At 58.0% G+C, this 14,830-nt stretch overlaps 1 protein-coding gene across 7 annotated transcripts in view; it reads left to right on the top strand.

Moving 5' to 3' along the window:
• WDR27 (WD repeat domain 27) overlaps positions 1–14,830 on the top strand; it is a 54,563-nt gene that overhangs the window by 27,546 nt on the left and 12,187 nt on the right. For 5 of the 7 annotated variants that reach the window (XM_060205180.1, XM_060205183.1, XM_060205181.1 and 2 more), the window contains 7 exons: positions 1,172–1,293; positions 2,057–2,190; positions 2,840–2,937; positions 5,048–5,169; positions 6,356–6,453; positions 8,463–8,565; positions 9,136–10,088. In XM_060205180.1, the coding sequence (XP_060061163.1) occupies positions 1,172–1,293; positions 2,057–2,190; positions 2,840–2,937; positions 5,048–5,169; positions 6,356–6,453; positions 8,463–8,565; positions 9,136–9,444 (986 nt within the window). In that variant the 3' untranslated portion in view covers positions 9,445–10,088. Of the gene's footprint in view, positions 1–1,171; positions 1,294–2,056; positions 2,191–2,839; positions 2,938–5,047; positions 5,170–6,355; positions 6,454–8,462; positions 8,566–9,135; positions 10,089–14,830 lie in introns of those variants that run through there. The other 2 variants (XM_060205184.1, XM_060205185.1) reach the window with 2 other exon arrangements.

Here is a 14,830-nt window from a genome sequence, read left to right as displayed (position 1 = left end):
GTGGTGACTGTGTCTTCATATCAGTCATACCATATCACCACTTCCTGGTGGCCAGGAAGTCCTGGCTGTTGACCTTCAGAACTGTGTCTCTCTCCTCCAAAAGGGCCTGGGCCTGGGGGAGGCGGCACCCATTGAGGATTCCATCCGGGGGACTGAAGGGCAGAGGGGGGCAGGGTGGGGACACAAGGGGATGGGCTTGGGGGAGGGGGTGAACTGGAGGTCGGGGTGGGCTGCGGGTCGGGGTGGGCTGGGGGTCGGGGTGGGCTGGAGGTCGGGGTGGGCTGCGGGTCGAGTGTGTGTGTGTGTGTTTGTGTGAGTGTGTGTGAGTGTGTGTGTGTGAGTGTGTGTGTGAGTGAGTGTGAGTGTGTGTGAGTGTGTGTGTGTGTGAGTGTCTGTGTGTGTGTGTGAGAGTGTGTGAGTGTGTGTGTGAATGTGTGTCTGAGTTTTTGTGTGAGTGACTGTGAATTTGTGTGAGTGTGTGTAAGTGTTTGTGTGTGTGAATGTGTGTGTGTGTGAGTGTGTGTGTGTGAGTGTGAGTGTGTGTGTGTGTGTGTGTGTGTGTGTGGCAGGGGACGGGTAGGCTGAAGGACTCAGGTGAGCAGTTGGGGGTCCTGGCCCACTACCTGAAGCTGCCTGCAGGGGGCAGCAGAGGCCTTCTGCTCGTCCTCCACTCTGGCCTGGCCCTTGCTTCCTGGTCTCTGGCCCTTGGTCCTGGTCCCTGCTCCGGGTGCTTAGTCGCTGGTCCTTGGTCCTTGTCTGGTCCCTGTTTACTGCTCTCTGGTCCCTGGTTCTCGGTCCCTAGTCACTGCCCAGTTTCTGGTCCTGGGCCCTGGTCATTGTTCAGTGCCTGGCTCCTAGTCCTGGTCTCTGGTCACTGCTTGCCCCAGTCCTGGTCCTTATCCTGGTCCCTGGCCCCTGGCCAGCACCCACACTCATGCTGTGTCCCTCCCCCATGCTTCCTGCTGCGTCCGGTGCGTTCCTGCCCGGTGTGGCCGTGGACTGCTGCGGCCTCTTATCAGGCTGTGAAGTCCTCTGAGCATGGCAGGGCTTGTCACCATGGTGGGTGGTGCAAGGGTCCCTCGCCCCCACCCCGTCTCTCTGTCCCCGTCACTAGCTGCGTTCAGCCGTGTGCCGTGGCCTGAGAACCCGGTGGCTCTCCCTGTGTCCCCAGGCCACGGCGGGGCTGTGAGTGCTGTGAGCTGGAGCCACAATGGCCGGTGGCTGCTGACCGCTGCTCAGGACAGCACGCTGAAGCTGTGGGTGGCCCGCAGGGCGGAGCTGGCCTTGACTCTGGTAAGGTGGCCCCAGGACGTCCGTCCCGCCCAGCCCCCCCCCCCCCTGCCCTGGCCTGCCCTGCCCTGCGGAGTCCCAGCTGGAGCCTGGCCTCACACAGAAAAGGCAGGTGCCCTCCCCAGAGAACAGTCTCTCTGGTCCTGCTTTAACTTTTTTTTTTTTAATTTTATATTTATTTATTTATTTTCCCTTTTGTTGCCCTTGTTGTTTTTTATTGTTGTTGGTAGTTATTATTGTTGTTGTTACTGATGTCGTTAGATAGGACAGAGAGAAATGGAGAGAGGAGGGGAAGACAGAGAGGGGGAGAGAAAGACAGACACCTGCAGACCTGCTTCACCGCCTGTGAAGCGACTCCCCTGCAGGTGGGGAGCTGGGGGCTCGAACCGGCATCCTGACGCTGGCCCTTGCGCTTCGTGCTACGTGCAGTAGGTTAAGTGCTTAACCTGCTGCGCTACCGCCCGACTCCCTGCTTTAATGTTTTAGCTGTCAGGATTCAAATGCACATTGCAGCTACAGAGTGACATACACACTCTTGGGGGTGGGCGGGGGGTGTGGGGGTGGGGTGGGGGAGCCAGGGCTGGCCAGCACGGCTGTGTCCTGTGCCTCCATGCTGAGCACAGAGCGCCTCATGTTGGGGTGTTATCTACACAACACTGGTGCTCTGAGGGGAGCTTCTGTCACCTGGGCTGCTGGTGGGTGCGGCAGGTGCTGCCTTCTGTCCCCCGGTGTCACAGGGCTCTGCCCCCTGGTCCCTCTGTCACAGGGTGCTGGCCTCATCTCTGGGCCTGTCCCGGCCGCCCAGTTCTACTACATGGATGCCTTCATCCTGCTGGCGGCCGGCCCCGAGGTGCAGCTGCTCAGCTTCCACCTGGACACCAGCAAGGATGAGATTCGCCGGTACAGCTGCCTGGGCCGCGTGTGCGGGGGAGGGACTGAGTCCGAGCACCGAGTCATGCGGTAGAGTGCTGATGCTGCAGAGTCCTGAAGCCAAGCCCAGCAGCGCCTCGAGTCCTAGGCTGTCCCCAGCACCCATGTCCTCTCTGCCGCCTGAGCCCAATGGCCAGTCCAGCACGTGACCCAGCCGTTGCTCTGGGTCACCAAGCCACCAGCCTGCTCCCTGCCCCACCAGCTGGCCTTGCTGACACTTGGGTCCTGGGTGGTCTCTGTCCCCAGCTGTGAGAGGTCGTCCTGGATATCCTCTGCCTCAGATGTGAGAGGTCATCCTGGGTGGTGTCCCCATCCCCAGACGTGAGAGGTCATCCTGGGTGGTGTCCCCTATCCCCAGACGTGAGAGGCCATTCTAAGTGTCCCCTGTCCTTAGGTGTGAGAGGTCGTCCTGGGTGTCCCCTGCCCCCAGACGTGAAAGGCTGTCCTGGCCATCACCCCTCCCCCAGTCGGGAGTCCCAGGTATCCAGGTGCTCCCCCGGACAGCGGCTGTGCTGGCCTGTCTCCTGAGTTTCCGAGCCTTGCCCACCTGGCCCCAGGTCATGGAGCACGGCTGGTATGACACGGTGCTCCAGGTCATGACAGGCCCCTGTCCCCCCAGGTACAAGCGGAGGAGCTGGGGCAGGCCGGTCCTCAGGCTGGCTCTGACGGGAGGAGCTGAGGTCACCAGCCTCTCAGCTGTGAATGACTTCTACTCGCGTATCCTTCCTGTGCCCACGCTGGCCTGCTGGGGGTGGGGGGGACACTGTCCCCTCTGGCCCAGGCCAGGGCGGGGCCGTTGGGAAGGAGGAGGCTGTACCCTGGGAGCAGTTGTGGTCAGAGACAGTGCCAGTGCAGGGAAGGGCCCTCACAGGGTGGGCCCAGCTGTCCCCAGTGTCCCAAAGGCAGTGAAGGGACCTCAGAGGCAGGCCTGACTGTCCCATCCCAGGTCCCCAGAGCGGTAAGGGGCCGCACAGGTGGTCCTGATCGTCCCCGTCCCCTGTGTCCCCAGAGCTGTCAGGTGGCTTCCTGTCAGGCTCAGCTGTGCGGACCCGTCAGGAGGCTGAGTGAGCCCCATTTCTCGGCACTCTGAGCCTGGGGGGATGGCGGAGTTGAGGCCAGCACTTTAACCCTTGTGTTTCACCTTTCTTTCTTTGAAAGCACAGCTGCTGACCTGCAGAAATTAGTCTGTGAAATCTCAAATCATTCAGAGATCTGTCGAATCTTTTGAAGGTTTCCACTACTGAGATCTCAGAAGATCTGGAGTCTGTTGCTAGGAAGCTCTGGCGTCTCCTAGTTAGAATGCTTTCAGCCTCTGGAGGCGGCTTAGTGGTAAAGCATGGGCCTGGCAGGTGGCAGGCCCTGGGTTCAGTCCTTGGCACCACACATGCCAGGGTCAGGCCTCTCCCTGAGACGCAGAAGGGAGACCACTAGCAAATGCGTCCGTTGTGTGCCGGCACCGTCCGCTAAGGCAAGGGCAAGCCCTCTGCGGGCAGACACCTGCCTGGGCTTTGCTGGCCCGGAAGGGTAGCCGCCTGCGCCAAACTGAGAATCTCCATTAGGATGGGGGCGGGCGGCGCACCGTGTTAAGGGCACCTGATACCATGCTCAGGGATCTGGGTTCAATCCCCTGCTCCCCACCTGCAGGGGGAAAGCTTCAGGAACGGTGAAGCAGGGCTGCAGGTGTCTCCCTCCCTCTCTCCTCAGTCTTCCCTCCCTTCTTAATTTTTTTCTCTCCTACCACCCCTCCCCCCCAAAAAAAGGGGAAAAATAACTACCGAGAGCAGCAGATTCATAGTGCAGACATCAATAAGGGGACAAAGGGCCAGGCAGCGGCGCACCTGGTTAAGTGCTCACGTCACGGCGCACAAGCACCTGGGGTCAAGTCCCCGGTCCCCACCTGCAGGGGGATAGTTTTGTGAGTGATGAAGCAGGGCTGCAGGTGTGTCTCTCTTCCTCTCTTTAAAATTTTTTTATTATATTTTTTATTTGATAGAGACAGTCAGAAATTGAGAGCAAGGGGGATATATAGAGAGGGAAAGAGACAGAGAGACCCCTGCAGCACTGCTTCACCACTTATGAAGCTTGCCCCCTGCACGTGGGGAATGTGGGCTTGAACCTGGGTCCTTACACATTGTAATGTGCGCTCAACCAGGTGCACTGCCACCACCTGGCCCCTTTCTTCCTCTCTATCTCCTCCTCCACTCTCAGTTTATTTCTGTCCCTATCCAATAATAAAGAAATTAAAATATATTTTAAAAAGAAACAGGTGGGGAGTCGGGCGGTAGCGCAGCAGGTTAAGCGCATGTGGCGCAAAGCGCAGGGACCGGCATAAGGATCCCAGTTCGAGCCCCCGGCTCCCCACCTGCAGGGGAGTCGCTTCACAGGCGGTAAAGCAGGTCTGCAGGTGTCTCTCTTTCCTCCTCTCTGTCTTCCCTCCTCTCTTCATTTCTCTCTGTCCTATCCAACAATAACGACATCAACAACAATAATAACCACAACGATAAAAACAACAATAAGGGCAACAAAAGGGAATAAATAAACATTAAAAAAAAACAGGTGTTGGGGGGAGATAACATAATGGTTATGCAAACAGATTTCTATGCTTGAGGCTCCAAAGTCCCAGGTTCAATCCCCTGCACCACCATAAACCAGAGCTGAGCAGTGCTCTGGTGTTTCTCTCTGTGTCTATCTGCATCTCTCTCTCAAATACATAAATAAAATACAACAAATAAAAAATATTTGAAAAAAGAAGCAAAGCAAAACAAAAGAATCTCGAAATCTTCACGGGGCTGCGCGGTGAAGGCTATTCTCCTGACCTGGTGACCAGACGTCCTGCTCACGGCCGGCCGGAACCGGGCACTTGAGGTGTTTGACCTCAGCACTGGCCACAGCACAGCTCTGGTCGCCGAGGCCCACTCCCGGCCTGTGCACCACATCAGCCAGAACACGGTGAGGGCAGCCTTTTCACATCCTCTTTCCATTTCCTTTTGTAAATACGTATTTTTTTTCTTAGATCTTTTATTTATTTGAGACAGAGAAATTGAGAGGGGGAGGGGAGATAGGCCAAGAGACAGACACCTGCCACCTGGCTTCCCCACGCAGCTGGGGACCAGGGGCTGGAACTCAGGTCCTTGCTCACTGAACGCGCGCACTCAGCCAGGTGTGCCACCGCCTGGCCCCTCCGTTCTTTTTCTCTGAAGTAAAAAGAAAAAAAGTGGGTGGAGGGTGGATGGCATCACATGGGCCTGAGGCCCCAGCGCTGTGTCCAGCCAGCCGGCCGGCCAGCTTCCTCACAGCCCCGAGGACTGAGGTGACTGAGTCACCCATGCTCAGAGATACGTGTGCGGTCCAGGCAGCTGACCTCCTGGTGGTCTTGTCCTGCTCCCTGCCCCACCAGCTGGCCTTGCTGACACTTGGGTCCTGGGTGGTCTCTGTCCCCAGCTGTGAGAGGTCATCCTGGGTGTCCCTGTCCCCAGACGTGAGAGGTTGTCCTGGGTGTCCTCTGCCTCAGATGTGAGAGGCCATCCTGGGTGTCCCCAGATGTGAGGGGCCATCCTGGGTGTCCCCTGTCCCCAGATGTGAGAGGTCATCCTGGGTGTCCCCAGATGTGAGAGGCCATCCTGGGTGTCCCCAGATGTAAGGGGCCATCCTGGGTGTCCCCTGTCCCCAGATGTGAGAGGTCATCCTGGGTGTCCCCTGTCCCCAGATGTGAGAGGTCATCTTGGGTGTCCCCTGTCCCCAGATGTGAGGGGCCATCCTGGGTGTCCCCTGTCCCCAGATGTGAGAGGTCATCCTAGGTGTCCCCTGTCCCCAGATGTGAGAGGTCATCCTGGGTGTCCCCTGTCCCCAGATGTGAGGGGCCATCCTGGGTGTCCCCTGTCCCCAGATGTGAGAGGTCATCCTGGGTGTCCCCTGTTCTGATGGAGCAGGGCCGTGCTGTTTTCTCCCGTGGGTGGCATTGCCACCTGACACTGGAGTCATGGTCCCCAGGCCTCGGCCTCCCTCCCATCCCCCACCCTGCAGGGGTCTGGCCATGACCAGTCAGCCCCCTACAACCACAACCCTCCCCCACCCTGCAGGGGTCCGGCCATGACCAGTCAGCCCCCTACAAACACAACCCTCCCCCATCCTGCAGGGGTCCGCCTTCACCAGCCAGACGCCCCACAGCTACAATCTGTTTGCTACAGCCGCCCTCGGCGACGGGGTCCGACTGTGGGACCTGAGGACTCTGAGGTAGGCAGGCTGAGAGCTGGGGAGGACCCCGAGTCCTAGCTGTGCTCCGCACACTGAGCGTGGGGTCACCCTGCTTTCACCATGGGATGTCGAGCTCACCCCATCTTACACGTGAAGTGAAGGTGCTGGCCAGGGCCCAGGGGCTAAGCAGTGAGCAGAGACCAGGACTTGGGGCCAGGAACCATGAACCAGGGACTGAACAATGGCCAGGGACAAAGGCCAGGGACCGGGCAATGACTAGGGACCAGAGAGCAGTAAGCGGAGTTCGAGGTGGTCTCACTGTGCATGGAGTGTGAGGGTCACATGGAACACTCTCCTCGAATCATCTAAATGTCACCCCAGAAACTCGGTCCTTTAAAAGGCCCCTTTGGTTAGATCACTGGGCTGAGAAATGGTCTACGTTTCTATTTTTTTATATTTATTTTTCCCTTTTTGTTGCCCTTGTTTTTTATTGTTGTTGTAGTTATTGTTGTTACTGATGTCGTCGTTGTTGGATAGGACAGAGAGAAATGAAAGGAGGAGGGGAAGACAGAGAGGGGGAGAGAAAGACAGACACCTGTAGACCTGCTTCACCATCTATGAAGCGACCCCCCTGCAGGTGGGGAGCCGGGGGGCTCGAACTGGGATATTTATGCCGGTCCCTGCGCTTTGTGCCACGTGTGCTTAACCTGCTGCACTGCCACCCATCCCCCCAACCCCCACATTTCTATCTTAAGGGCTTCAGCATGTTTCTCACTCACGGTCACTCAGTTCGAAAACACCACTTGGTTCTGGGTCTTTCTCTAGGTTCTGACTTTTTCTATTGAAGGATTCCCAAATTCCCTGTTTACTGACCCTCACCTGTAAAAACGTTCATGTCTGGAAGGCTCACTGTAAACTGTCATGAGCAGATCTGGATGCTTGACTAATTGGCTGCAAACCACTTTGCCAGGAGAGAGGGGGGGAGGGGGGGGGAGAGAGGAACTGGCAGACTGGTTCCAAGTCTGTCTCAGTGCCCCATCCTGACTGAGGTATCTGTGCCTGTCTAAGAGACAGAGACGGAGAGAGGGAGGCATGCCAGGGCCACCTCCACACCCCAGCTGGGGGGCATCTCTGCAGCAGCCCCTCCCCCCACTCGTGTCCCGTGAATCCTCGCCCTGTGTGTCTGTGAAGGGCTGCCGTGTGCACCTGAGGGAGATGGATGGGTGCTGGAGCTTGCCGCCTCGAGGGAGGACAGATATGTCTCCTTTGAGGCACACAAGGCCTCACTTCTAAAGACAAGCAGGGTTCACATCTGAATGAAAGAAAATCAGGGCTTCCTCTGCTGTCACCCTGGGGCCTGGGTCGGTGTCCTGAGAATCTGCTGACCACCCCGACAAGGTGTCCTCTCTGCACACACAGAAGAGACAGTCCCCTGTGCAGCTGGCGGCCGCAGTGACCGTGGGAAGGTGGCCACTGTATAAGGGCAGCGCCATGGCGCCCGGGGCCCCGGCTCCTGTGGACACGGGTCCGGCTGGGTTTGCTGGCAGCACAGATGCGGCTTCCTGCATTCAAGCTTCGGGTGACTTGGCTCTCTGCCTGAGAACCCCTAACACCTTGAGAGCCTCCCCCAACTCTCGAGCTCAGTGCCCCCTGCCCCATCACAGCTGCCTTCTGGACTGTTCACTAGGGCTGTCTCGCTGAGGGCCTGCTGCGCCAGTCAGGGGCATGGGGCAGCACCTCGTGGTGTGGGGCGGGTGGATGTCCGGGGCTGCCACACACCCCCGGAGGCTAGAAGCTCATGTCTCGGGACTCCGGCCGGCTGTCTGTGGAGGCACCGCTGGCGGGCGGGGGTGGTGGCGTGCTGGTGCCCAGAGCTTGACAGGCTGCCCGGGCGTAGATGCTAACTGGTCAGTGTGCTCAAGCCCAACCGTCTGGTTCCCTGGACCTGTCTAGACAGGGGATCTCATGTTTGCTCTCCTGTCTCTCTCTCTCTCTCTCTCCCCCCTCCTCATCCCCTCCCTCTCACTCTCCCCCCCTTTTCCCTGCAGGTGTGAGCGCCGCTTCGAAGGCCACCAGGCCCGCTCCATCCCCTGCGGCCTGGCCTTCAGTCCCTGTGGCCGCTATGTGGCCTGCGGTTCTGAGGACAGACACGTAGGTGCCACCCTGGGGTCTCGAGCGCCCATGGCTGTCACGAGTCAGTCAGGGGTCAGTCAGACCAGCCCCAGCACAGGGCGTGAGGCCCTACGCAGTGACGTGGCCTGGTGGTGACCTTTGACGTTGGGGGCCCCCGTGTCCACTAGTTCATCAGAGGTCACTGCCCGGGGCTGGCTTCACCAAAGGCAGCCTTTCCTTTCCTTTCATTCTTCCTGTTTGCTGTGGCTGCCAGGGATTCAGCACTCTGAGCCGCTCTGTTCTGGTGGGGGTGGGGGTGGGGGAGACAGAGGGAGAGAGACCCCAGGTCTGAGGCTTCCCCCAGTGCACTGGAGGCGGGCGTGGCCAAGCAAGCGCACCGCCCAGGTGAGCTGCCCTCATCCTGCCCTGCCTTGACTTTGAGCCTGGCCCCTGTCCTCTGCCATGGCCCTGCTCCGACAAGGCTCTCAGGGACTCAGCTCCCAGGCACACCACCCCGTCTGGGGCAGGAGGGGTCCTTGGTTGCACTGATGCTCTCGGGAGGGTTGGGCCCAGACATGGCCAGCCCCGGCCCCCGACTCTGTCTTGCAGGCGTATGTGTACGACGTGGCCTCTGGCACCTTCTCCCATAGACTGGCAGGACACACGGACACAGTCAGCGCCGTAGCCTTCCGCCCGAGCGCCCCCCAGGTAGTGACTCAAGTCTTGCCTCTGTGCCCACGGCGTCATCTGGTGGGACGGGACAGTGTCCGGGGTGACTGGCCAGCGGGGAGGGCGGGGCCTGGCTGGATGACAAGGAGGGGACAGGGCTGTCCCCGTGGGTGGCTGAGCAGGGGCCAGGGTGCAGGGGTGTGCTCAGAGAGGACCGCAGCAGGCCAGGGTGCAGGGGTGCCCCCTTGAGAGTGGCTGAGTTTCCTGGGTGGGGAGGGGTGCCGTGCTCTGAGGTGCTGGGCCATGGAGCTGCCTCCCCCTACTCGGTGGGCAGGCGCCTCGGCGGGGGAGGTGCTGGGTGGTGGTCACAGGAAGGACTGGGGACATAGCCCTCCAGACAGATTTGCGGCCCTTATGGTCGGGCCCCGGATTGCACTGGGAGCGCAGTGCTGCCCTTCAGGCCACTTCCTGGCCTGTGTGATGGTTTCTCTGCTGAGTTGTGTTTGATCTCCCATTCTTGGGCTCCTGGCGCTGAGACAGGGTTTCCCTGGCTGAGTCGGGGCTCGCTGTGCTGACTCAGGACTCCCTACACTGATTTAGGGTTCCCTGTGCTAAGTTGGGGTTCCCTACGCTAAGTCAGGACTCTGTGATGAGTCGTAGTACTCTATGCTGAGTTGGGACTCAGTGCTGCATTGAGACTGATTCTCCTGAGCCAGGGTCATCTCGTGTTGTTTTTGTGACTGTGTTTTGCTTCATCGTGGCTTTCTGCAGCACACTGGTCCTGCTGACTCAGGCATCGAAGCTCAGTCACAGCCCTGCAGGTGAGCTAGACTGTGAGGTGCTGGCTTCTGTGTACATTTCCCGAGACCTGGTGCCACCCCTTGTCTCCCTGCTTTGGTCTCTCCTGGGCTATGTGTCCTGACAGGTGGACAGTGAGCGTGTGCTGCCCCATCCACAGCAGAGGGGACATACGTGTGGCCCTGTGTAGTTCTGACCCACGCAGCCTAACACGGCATCTGATGGGTCTCACTGAGAGGAACTGAGGCCTGGAGTATCCTGGAAAAAGTTGCTAAACGCGGTCAAAAAGCAGCGTTTTGATCACTGTTTTTGCTCAGTTGTCAAAACAGGACCGTCTGTCTTCTGCAGAAAGATGCCACTTGTCCTGATGAGGTCACCCGAGCAGTGTGTACCACTGAGAGAAGGCTCTGGAAGCAAGGAGTCCTAGCTGCTCACGGGGAGCCCTGCAGCACAGATGGGCCTGGGTGGGGATGGCCAGTGCTGCCACATGTCCTGTGGGAAGGGCAGCTGCACCCCAAGTGGGCTGCTCTGTCTTCTCGGGCCTGCTGGACACCAGAGGCCACTTTTGGACACTTGGCCCCTCCAGGGTGGGAGCGCAGACTCACGCCACTCTGAGCCTGAGCTTTCTTGCAGGCAGCACAGCCAGGTGGGTGGGTGCTTCCAGCCAGAGAGATGCCCACGTGGAAGGTGGGTCCGTGGAGCCTGGGAGTGGATGTGTGGGCCAGGAACTGCTCACTCGAGTTCAGGGGAAACGTGCAGACTGGGTTTGCCATGGAGGACGCTGTTCCAGTGAAGACAAGATCTGCCAGGTTCACGAGCGGAGCGTCTGCTGCTCCTATGGCCAAAGGCCACGCGTGCACGCCACGCAGCCACGTTCATCCTCTGTCTCTGTGTCTGTCAGTCCCGGCTCTCCCTGGGCAGTGATGTTGAGTGGAATCAGAGCATTCATGTAAAAGCCCTTCCTGACCCAGAGGGACACTGAGGCTTTTTTTTTTTTTTTTTTGCATTTTTATGTCTGTTTCCATAGAATCGGCTTTGGTGCCTTGCTCTGTTGTCCTCTCTCTCAGTCATACAGCGTTGGCCTCTCCTAACCACGCGTGGATCCGAAACACCTCATCCTTCATTTCTCTCTGACGAATTGTCAGTCGAGCTGTTGGCATGTTGTCCTAAGTCTGAACTTCCTTGCCTGATGGGGCCTGCCTGTGGGTCATTTCTGAGTCTGGTTCTCTTGAATGTTTTGTCCCTTGACAGTGGCTAGACATTGGGAGTAGGCAGTTCAGGTGGGCCAGGGCTGGGAGGTAGTGGGGAGAACTTGCTTTCCTGCTGTGAGGTCGCTGGTGGGGTGTTTGAGTGAGCAGAGCTCGGTGCTGGGCAGTGCATTCGCTTCAGTTATCAAAACCCTGACTTAGGATCTTAGCCCGTCGGTTCACTGTACAAAGAGCAATGGAAATGTGATCATGCTGCCTCCAGAGAACATGTCAGTCTGCATTACTCCTCAGGCCATTTCAGGAAACCTGAGGAATCATTCGCGACAGCGTATGAGGCTCGCAAGGAGGCCTCATCCCTCCGAGAGTCGTGGCGTAGCTCTGCCAAGGAACGGTAATGCAGAAACACATTGCTTTCCTGGCTGTGAAGCCACGGTGAGCTCTGTGCTCTCTGCTCTGGCTCCATCCGTGTGTGTGTGGGGGCGCTCGGGAGTGGGCTACACTTCCCCTTCAGTGTGTAGCTCCACACCACACCCATCACCAAAGTTCTGTGTCCCACCCTCCAAAGATAGCGACCAGAGTTCTCACAAGCCTTAGAGACAGTTTTCTTGCTTCTGTTTTTTTTTTTTTTTGGGTAAGTTCATGTGTCTCAGTTCTCTAGATTCCACAGATGAGTGAAACCATCTGGTAGTCGTCTTTCATGTCTTATTTCAATAAGCACAATCCTCTCCAGTTCCATCCGTTTTATCCCAAAGGACACAACATCATCTTTTTGACTGCAGAGTAGTATTCCATGGAGTATATACCCCATCACTTCTTTAGCCAGTCCTCTGTGGATGGGCATCTAGGCTGCTTCCACTCTTTGACTGTTGTGAACAATGCAGCTGTGGACACAGGGCTGAGGTGGGTGGTCTTGCTGGGCCAGGCAAGGCTGTTCTGGGCATTTGGACCTTGCTGTCCCCCCACTCCCATACCACATTCCAGTGGGCATGCTTACCTGCACCTGTGAGGATGGCCACAGGACTGGTCAGTGTACCCCCTCTGGTCCACGGAGTTGCTGGATTCTCTGAAGGCAGTCTGGGCAGTGGGGGGCCTCAGGGCTGGTCTCGGTGGCTATCTTGGGGGGGGGGGGACGGGGCAGTTGCTCCATTTCTTGAGGTGCTGTCTGCCCAGAGACTGTGTGTCCTAGTGGGCCCCTGCTATCCTCAGGGATTGTTCTGTGTGGATGTTTGGGGACTTTTGGTCGTGAGGTTGCAGAGACCCTCTGTGAGTGATACCTCATCCTCCTTCCACGGGTTAGCAGGTCTGCACAGAATGGAGGTCTGCCTACCCCGGGGAGTGCCAGTGGGTGGGCTGGGCCTGCCTTCCCCTCCCGGAGCAGCCCCCAACCCCCAGCCCCCAGCTGTATGCTGGGGGAGGGACACGCTCCCTGTGGCTTGTGGAGTCAGGGCTCCTCTGAAAGCCTGGCTCAGGTGATGAAAGCTAGCGGCTCCCCAGTCTCCTCCCCAGGACAGGGCAGACTACTGGAAACCCTCGCTTTCTGTGATTGATGCCCGACTGTAAAAGAAAGAAAAACCATTTCTGTTAGACGAGGCTGTTTTTTCCCCTGTGCTGTTTTGAGAACTTGAGAGATGGCGTCCAGCATGCTTCTCAGACCTTTTCACTGGCGGCCCCGAGAAAGAGCGGTGAAAAATCGTGAGTTTCCAGAGCAGCTATGGGCCGGGCACTCAGGTTCCTGAGGCTCTGCAGGCTGGGTGAGAGAGAGAGGGCGAGAGAGAGAGGGCTAGAGAGAGAGGGTGAGAGAGGGCTAGAGAGAAAGGGTGAGAGAGAAGGGCGAGAGAGAGGGAGGATGAGAGAGAGAGGGTGAGAGAGAAGGGTGAGAGAGAGAGAGGGCGAGAGAGAGAGGGCAAGAGAGAGGGAGAGAGAGAGAGTGTGAGAGAGAGTGAGAGTGAGAGAGGGCGAGAGAGAGAGGGCCAGAGAGGGTGAGAGAGAGAAGGGCGAGAGAGAGAGAGGGCGAGAGAGGGCAAGAGAGAGAGAGGGTGAGAGTGGGCGAGAGAGAGAGAGGGCGAGAGAGAGAGGGAGAGAGAGGGTGAGAGAGAGAAGGGCGAGAGAGAGAGGGAGAGAGAGGGTGAGAGAGAGAAGGGCGAGAGAGAGAGGGTGAGAGAGAGAGAGAGGGCGAGAGAGAGAGAAAGAGAGAGGGCGAGAGGCTGCTTGCTCTCGTTCTGAGCAGGGCTTGACTGGCTGCTGCTCTTATATTCTGGCAGGAAGCGTTGGCTCAGCTCTGACGTTAAGTGCGGATCTGGGTGTCAGTCTGGAGCCGCCATCCTGGGTGGTGGAGCTGTAGCTTCCTTTGCTCACTGTCCTGTGAGGCAGCACCAGCTTGTGGCGGAGAAGCCCTCAAGGGAACGCAGCATGTCACTTGTGAATGGTCGGCTGTTTTATGTCCTAGATAAGGCATCTCGCAAAATTACAGTTTAGCTAGTTCACAGAAGACTAGAAAGATTCCCACGGATATGCTTCACGCCGGGTGAGCTGAGCGGAGAGTTTAAGCACCCTTACGCACAGCCTAGTGAAAATGAGGGCGCCCAGCTGTCGGGGCACACGGGATTCTCAGGGCAGGGCCGTGAAGAGGGAGGGAGAGCCCACTGCGAGAGGGGAGCAGACACACGTCATCCGTCCGGCTAACCTGGCCCAGTGGCCGGTGAGTGTTCAGGGGCAGGATGTCAGGATTCTCAGGTGAACCGGAGGCACAAGGGACTGAAACAGACTCAAGAACAAAGTCGTGGCAGATCTACAGCCAAGAGGAGAAGCCAAACCAAACGGCTGTTGAACAGCTTGCAGGCATCCTGTGAAGTGAGAGAATCCAGAAAGGGAAGGATGGAGATGGGATAGTCTCACTCATGGACAGAAGTGGAGACATCAGAACAGAAGGGGAAACACAGAGCAGGACTGGACTGGGTTTAATGTACTGCAAAGAGTAAAGGACTGGGTGCGGGGGTGTGTGTCTTCAGGTCAGGAGGGTGGAGGAGGACCTAGCCTGGGGCAGAGGGTGTTTTGCAGAAAACTTTTTTGTAAAAAAGGAATTTTACACATGGATCAACAGCTGTCTTTATTGTAAACCGTTAATCCCCCCAATAAAATGAAAAAAAAATTTAAAAAAGAGTTGAAACCCACACTGGGCCTTTAGAGCACAGCGAGTCCTGATTCCAGAAAGCGTGTGCGTGCGCGTTACGTTAGTCAGGCCTGCAGCTCTTACAGAGCATATCTGGCCCAGATGGTGGGCCTGGGGCTCAGGGCGGCTTCACAGCCCAGTCTGCCTACTCGGGGACAGAGAGGGAGGAACCGTGGCCGTTGACCCTGGCCTCCTGGGGACAGCAGTACACACAGCAGGACAATGGAAGCCCTGAGCCAGTTTGGCAGGACCCCCTCCACCTCGAACCCCAAGAGCCAGGCCACGTGCCCTGAGCACACCTGGCTGACCAGGGCTCGGTAGGGCTGCCATCGTGTCTGGGGGTAACTGGGGCGCCCCGGGAGGTGGTGGAAAGGTGACACTTCTGCCAGGCCGCCGCCTGGTCCCCCGAGGTCCCCCAGGCCTCTAGAAGGGAACAGGAGCCCTCGGACTGGGCCCAGCG

This window comes from Erinaceus europaeus, chromosome 13 (genome assembly GCF_950295315.1).
Source record: "Erinaceus europaeus chromosome 13, mEriEur2.1, whole genome shotgun sequence".
Classification (NCBI taxonomy): domain Eukaryota; kingdom Metazoa; phylum Chordata; class Mammalia; order Eulipotyphla; family Erinaceidae; genus Erinaceus; species Erinaceus europaeus.
Note: the sequence above shows the minus strand (reverse complement) of the source record. Positions and strands in the feature narration are given on the sequence as shown.